Source organism: Pinus tabuliformis, chromosome 2_2 (assembly GCF_031772625.1).
Source record: "Pinus tabuliformis cultivar Carrire ecotype Pingquan chromosome 2_2, CPIR1, whole genome shotgun sequence".
Taxonomy (NCBI): Eukaryota; Viridiplantae; Streptophyta; class Pinopsida; order Pinales; family Pinaceae; genus Pinus; species Pinus tabuliformis.
Window position 1 is genome coordinate 859,515,108 of NC_142300.1, and position 7,149 is coordinate 859,522,256.

Sequence of the window (7,149 nt, forward strand, 5' to 3'; positions counted from 1 at the left end):
TTCAGAAAGAAATTTACCAAAAAATATGGAAAATATTGGAAAGTGTACACGTAGACCTTAAAAACTCATGAATATTAGCAAGCTGAAAAACTCGGGAAATTTTGGAAATATCTTGTGAAATCAGAGATTTTTTCAACGCTGACTGTTATATAACCTTCAGAACTTTTCTAGGTCATGCCAAGGTAATCTTGCAGCCTGTTACAGTAAACACAGCTATGGCATCAAAAAATAAGTGAACGCACTGGGGAATAAGAATGAATAGTTACTCATTAAAGCATACCAACATATTGGCACACTTATCCAATATCCAACATTAATTGAAATGTGGTTAATTATTAAGAACTTGTTAGGCTTACAGATAGTAACCTTTCTGCTTCTGAAGCATATAACCTGTAAACCAATACAGTGCCCAAACTTTATCCTTGATAATTAAGGCATAGTTTGGAAAACAAATCTGATGAAATACAAAATAAAAATAAGAATGCCAATAGTGTGAAAAGAATATGCATATTCCTTTGTGATTGAGGAATGGCAACAATAACACGGCCATTGCTATCAAGGACAAGCATCTGGTTATCAGGAGCTCTATATAAGAGTCTATTTGCAAACTTCGTTCCCATTTGGACTATATTCTGATGAGAAGCAAGACTGCCACACTGAAAAGTGCCACTCCATACAAAGCAGCAAACCTGAGAAAAAGAAATGTCCTCTCACTATAGGTAGCCATCTCAGCTAATCTAGTTGTACAGTAACAGGGATCACTAAAACATACCTAAGAAAGTGTGCTGTATCAAATATTTGAACTGAACCGCCATGCAGATCTGCAGCTGTCTTAAATAACAAGGGAGAGGACACTCATTGATCGCTACATTGAACAGCTGCCAGAAACCGATAATCCTTGATCAATGATCACTTGAAATCAAACTCCATTGCCCTGTCTGTAACTCCTAATCATCTTTTACGCCACTGCTTCCTGGGCATAGCTAACTGTATCCCTGATGAACAAAATTAACCAATAACTAACATGCCCGTGCCTTTGGTCAATGTACTTTCATAATTCAAGTAATGAATCACTCTCGTCTTAGAACATCACAGAGCAAGACAAAGGAGATTGCATCTATGAAACATCCCCATTATTATCCCACTACCATAAATGCATCAAATTTTGGAGACACAATGCATCTTTGTAGGAAAATAAAAAAGTACAATTCAAACTAAAATTTACCTTTTTCCTGAAGTTGCTGGATAATCTCTTTGAGTTCATTGAACTTTTGCATATTTCCGTCTTTTAAGAACCCAAAATGTAGCATCCTATAGGTTTGATAGAGTGGCACTATTCCCTCCTCTATCATTTTCTTTAAATGCACAAAAGCTTCTTTAAAAAGACCATTATAACAAAGACCGTGAATCAGCACACTGTAACTTTGGTGCCCACAGCTGTATTGCTTCTCATGCATCTTGTTCCAAAGCTCTAAAGCCATGTCTACATGCCCAGTGCAACAAAACATCTCAATCAAATTGTCATGTATCTGTAGGGTTGGGAAGAAGGCAGTTACTGCAACATTATTATATAACTCAAAAGCTTCTCGAGCCTTTCTTCTTTTGCAAAGCTGTGTGAAAACAAAACTGTATGTCTTTGTATTGGGAGTGAAACCCTTTTTAACCATTGTCTCCAATAGCTCACAGGCATCATCTACTTCACCTAATGCGCAGAGGCTAGTAATCAAACAATTGTATGTGACAGAATCAAGGGTTGGAGTGACTTCACTCAATATGGCAAGATCTTCTGAAGTATTGGCTGTTTCTTTTGTTTCTCTAAGCATGTAAAGAATGTTAGTTTTCATATGACTAAAAAGCTTGTTGGCTATTTCCACCAAGTTTGCTGCACAAAGGGTCTCAATAAGGGATGTATATGCACCCAAAGTAGGTTGAATGCCTTCCTGGATCATCTCTTCCAGCGTTTCCAAGGCTTTTGTTAGTTTATTTGCTTCACAACATCCATGGATGAGAATACTATAAGTTATTTCATTAGGGTGGTAGGTATCTTTCAATCTCTCAATAACCAATTGGCAATCCTCAATTCGCTTCTCATAACAAAGAACCCGGACTAGAGTGTTAAGAGCCGACGTACCAACACAACAGCTGAAATCTTTCATCCTCTCAAGAGCATCCACTGCAGCTTCCACACATCCAGCCTTAATATAACTCCGGACGATGACCTCAAAAGTTTCGGGTCTAATCAAGTAGGCCTCTTTTTTCACTTCTTCAATCAATTGCCACATAATTTGAAATCTCTGTGCCTTGCCCAGAATATGAATCATCAAATCCAAGGTCTCTGAATTATGCCTATAACTAGGCTGCTGCCTAACCCATAGAAAAACCCGAAGACCTAACTCCCAATCATCAATAGCAGATCTCAGTACTTGACCAACTATATCAGTTGTCAAACTACCACGTTTGATGTGAACAGCTGCCTCCAAGATGGGAAGAGGGGTCCCATTTTCCTTAAAGTCTATATGAAGGCTATCTGTTTGAGCAAAGGGATTTTGCAATAGGTCTTTAACAATCGGCCTTTCATCTTTAACATCAGAAGGAGTCTGATTAAATGAAGGAGGTTCCGCGCACAAAACATCGTCAGCATTTCTAGTTGAAGAGATTGAGCGAGTCCTCTTATCCTTTGTATCCAGTCCGAAATTTTCCTCCCTGTCCCCAGTCCTATTGGTTGCTGTCGCCGAAAAAAACCTTGTCGGCAAACCACGAAAGGAACACGGAAAAGGTTTTGGCAATGCAAGACAGAATAAAACAGGGGCCTGAACAGGAAAACAATCGGGCAAAACACAAAACCGTAAGAGAGTTGGACAAGGGAGAAATTCGCAATGGAGAAGAGCTAATTCTAATCATCAGACTTCACATAGCAACTAAATCAAATGCCAAAAATAACTTTGACGAAGTTTCTGTTTAACTTTCTTACCTGACAAAAACATTCCACCATGGTCCTGATGAGGAGCCTATTCTTGACATTCATCTGTCCATGGCAATGTTATCATGATGCCCTTCCCTGCTAGATACCCATCATAACTTCCCACAAGATCTGCTCAAATAAGCGATAGATATCTGCAGAGGATTATGAAATTAGTGCCTGATTCACAAGACACGGATGAAAAATTATGCCTTTCAATCCCGAAAATGGCACGCCTCAACTCCATCTTTTCAGCAAAGCTGGTACCTTAGCCTATCAGTGTCTATCGGTGTAGAGCAATTGAAATCTTCAGTGCACTGCCCACAAACTTTTATGCCCTAATATGTTTCAATTGAAATCTTCAGGGCACTGCCCACAAACTTTTATGCCCTAATATGTTTCAATTGAAATCTTCAGGGCACTGCCCACAAACTTTTATGCCTAATATGTTATGGAAACACTAAATGGATTTAAAGCCAAGTTGTGGTAGATCTGTTTTCTCACCTATAGACACAGAACATTGCTACCATGTTCTCCGAACCACGAGCTCTCGCTCTCGGCTTCTGTCCTGGCCTTTTGATAAGTTGCGTTGGGATGTAAAGAAATTGAACATACAGATTTCCAAAGTTGTTAATGTATACGATAAACAGGGACCGTGTTTATCTAAAGTTGCAACGCCAAATATTACACAGCCACTAAAAATGTAAATGGAAAGACCCTTGCGGAATCACATAGGCATTACAAGAGTTTTCACCCTTTTATTATTTCAATATGTAGTGTTTTTTTAATGTATTTTATTGATATTAAAATATATAGTATTAATGCAGTGTATAGAAAATTGACACTTTTTATTTTCAGAGAATAGAAAAATGACGCCTCTTATTTAAAAATAGTAATTTTAATAATTAATTTAATTAAAAATTTTAAATATGATGTATTTTTTTAATGTATTTATTAAAATATGGAGTATTAATGCAGTGTATAGAAAATTGACCCTTTTTATTTGTAGAGAATAGAAAAATGACGCCTCTTATTTAAAAAATAATAATTAGTTTAATTTGAATTTGAATTAAAAAAACAAAAATTGGAAAGGGAAAAAATATTATCTGATATTTTATTCTAAAAAGCTATAAATTTAAATTTTTTACAATAATTTATTGTATTTTATTGTTCTATAAAAACTACATATTTAAGAAGTGTTGGATGCCTCACTTTGCTTATGTTTTCATTGTTCTGCACACTAGTGTTAATTCTTTTATTCCTCTGTATGATGCGACTAACATTCTGTGGCGTTTTTCAAGACTCAAGTATGGATATGGTAACTTTGCTCCACAATAAAGGCATCTAAAGAGAAGGTGTCATTATATATTGTGTTGTGTGGTATTTTAGTCCCGCACCGCATTCATGCTGAGCATTCAAAGTTGTGAATAGAGGTGGCCACCACTCATAGAAGCTCAATTCATGGAGCACTACAACCCAATAATAGCGGATTTGAGAGACTAGCCTCAGGAGGATGAACAGGTTAAAACTAACAGATTGTTGGCATGGTTGTTTGAATTGGTTGAAGGATTGTTGTACACCCTCCAATAAAAGAACATTGCGGAGGAGCAGAAGCGTAAATCTTAATAGCTTCTCATGGATACCAAGCACGAATTAATCCAACGGATACTAAAACAGTTTATGTCAAAAATCTGAATCGAGCTTATGACATTGGACATCGGGGTGGTTGAGCTTGAGGAGAATGCCAGTGGTGGTGATTTATTCAGTGTGGGAGCGGTTGGTACCAGTGGAGAACTTAAGAAGAAGAAGCTCGGGCGCACCAAGGAAACCAGAACAGTGGGATTGATCTAGATGGATGTTGGTGGCCACCCACCTATCCCATTTGGACCCCCACAACTATCTCTTTCAATTTTTCAGTTTTTGTAATTGTAGCACAATTTACTATTTTTAGCAGTTTTTCGGGTCCTGAACTTCCAGAGCTGTTTTGAGGCCCTAAACGACGTTTTTTGGGAAATCTGGAAGCAACATGGGTCCATGGATCGATGTTATTCTTCCCAAAGTTGTACTGCTCAAATAGATCTTTCTAACAAGCTATTGTACGCATCAAACGAAGATTGGGTGCCAAAGTTACGACCCCGGGAAGTTGATGTACCAACTTACCTAAAAAGGGGCCCACAACTTGGCGTTTCATCTTCTAGGGTTCGGTTTTGGGATGTTAAGGGTTTTCCATTGTTTCTCAACAATAAATAGGCCTTCGAGCCTCATTGTAACACAGTTCAGAGGCATGTAGCTGCCACATCTCTTCTCAGAGATACGCTACCATTGCCCTAGCTGGTTTATTTCCATTTCTGTTTGTAAGCATATTTCAGTATTTTACATTAATGAAATGAAGCATTATTTCTACTGCATCTCTGTGTTTATGGTTATCTCTGTAATTTGTTGCGTTCTTGTTTAAATCTAGATCAGTGGTTTCAGAGCTGTCTACTTTTTCTTTGTTTTTCTTTGCATGTCCCCAACGAGGTCGAGATATAAGGAGTTAGGGCTTGAACTGGTCGAACCTTTACAAGACCAGCCTCGCAAATCCCGACAGCCTCCCATGGCTGATGAAAAGAAAGACGAGGGGGCAGGAGATCCTATCAAAATCTTGCTCGAAGAAGCCCTTGAGTGACAAAGGAACACGATGATGGACAATTTTGCCCAGATCCTTCAGCGGCTACCCAGAGGCGACACATCGGCTTCCAACAGCTACTCTAGAAACGCCACGCCCTTTAAGGTACAAGTTAATTTTGAAATCCCCATATTCGAGGGTCAGATAGACGCAGATGCCATAGATAAATGGTTAAATCTGCTAGATGGGTATTTTTCTGTTCATGAATTTTCGAGTCGGGAAAAGATTGTTTTTGCTCTTCTCAAAGCAGCCCCCCACGTCAAGGACTGGTGGGAAACCTATTGCGAGTAGAAGAATGAAAGTACAAGCTCACTATTTTCAGCCTCACCCACTTGGGATTCATTCTGGGATGCCGTCAAGGAGCAGTAATACCCTGTCAAAAGCTATGAGGACAAATACATTAAATGGACCACACCACAGTAGGGAAGGGACCAAGATGTGCCGGAGTTCACAAACATTTTTCATACCCCTTCACACACAATTGGGTATAAAGGACTCTGAGCTACATTTGGTACTCAAATATCGTGGCTGCCTACACAGATACATCCAAGAAGAGATGGAGTTCCTGTGTTGGGTCCCTATAATACTAGTGATTACCCCATTACTATTGTAGTTGTATCCCTTATTAATATTGTTGTGCCCCTATTGTCCCCATATTGTTATTATCGTGCTCCATAGAATCCCTCTATTGTTATTTTTGTGGCTTTATATTATTATTGTTAGGTCAGTTGGGTTATATTGTGACTCCTTAGACTCCTACATATAGAAAGGAGGTTTTGTCATTTGAATCATCCAAGAATTGTTCATTTGTGTAATGTAAAGGAGGTTGCCCCCTCGAAGAGGCTGAATTCTAAGGCGTTGATCTCTCTTTTCTATCTCTTTGTGAGCTGGTTTCATAACATTTGGAATCAGAGCTTTGGATTCTAGGGTTTGGCTGCTCTAAACAGGTCATCGTGGCATTTTCGCTATAACTTTTTTTTGCAACGTTTCATAAGCTAAAAAAAAAAACCCATTTGAGAAGAAATCACTCTGAATCTCGGGTCTAAATTTCAGAGCTTTTCGCGCTATATCTGCGGAGATATGATCTGACGAAGTTGGTTTTTTTTTGCAGACTCCTGAATTACATTCCAAACAGGTGACCTGGGGAAAATCGTCATAACTTTCTCTCTGAGCATCGGATTGAAATTTCATAAAAAGGTATAGAAAGAGGACGAACTGTAGTTTCTTATATATATTTTTTAGAGCCAAAGGTCGAAACAGTGACTCGTGGCACGTCGTACAAGTTCGCTCTACTGAACGAGTCTATAATTAGGTCATCTTGGGAGATTGTGCATAACTCTTCCTTGGAGAATCCAATTTGGATCAGACTGGTGGCATTGGAAAGAGGACACAGAGGGCCACTACAGTGATCCGAAATTGAGGAGATACATCAGATTCAATATCAAGCTTCTACAAAGTGAAAAAAGGTGTGTAGTTTTTTTTAAATTTTTGCATAAGCTTGGTTTGAAAAATTAGTTTGAAT

The 7,149-nt window shown here is 38.5% G+C and overlaps 1 protein-coding gene across 1 annotated transcript; it reads right to left on the reverse strand.

Moving 5' to 3' along the window:
- Window positions 1-246: 246 nt before the first annotated feature.
- On the reverse strand, window positions 247-3,690 carry LOC149195694 (uncharacterized). Its single transcript, XM_089405407.1, has 4 exons — window positions 2,972-3,690; window positions 1,226-2,810; window positions 773-995; window positions 247-689 (listed from the first exon to the last, which is right to left on the reverse strand). Exons 1-3 carry the CDS (start codon window positions 3,023-3,025, stop codon window positions 952-954), a joined length of 1,683 nt encoding a protein of 560 aa, XP_089261533.1. The 5' UTR covers window positions 3,026-3,690; the 3' UTR covers window positions 247-689; window positions 773-951.
- Between the last annotated feature and the right edge of the window lie 3,459 nt (window positions 3,691-7,149).

Excerpts from the sequence above, each read along its gene's own strand:
- LOC149195694 (XM_089405407.1), bottom strand. The coding sequence starts at position 3,025 with ATGAATGTCAAGAATAGGCTCCTCATCAGGACCATGGTGGAATGTTTT. Across the intron at positions 2,811-2,971 it reads TGGTGGAATGTTTTTGTCAG|GCCCCTGTTTTATTCTGTCT; the intron begins GTAAGAAAGTTA and ends TTTCCTGTTCAG. Across the intron at positions 996-1,225 it reads CCAGCAACTTCAGGAAAAAG|GGATACAGTTAGCTATGCCC; the intron begins GTAAATTTTAGT and ends TTTGTTCATCAG.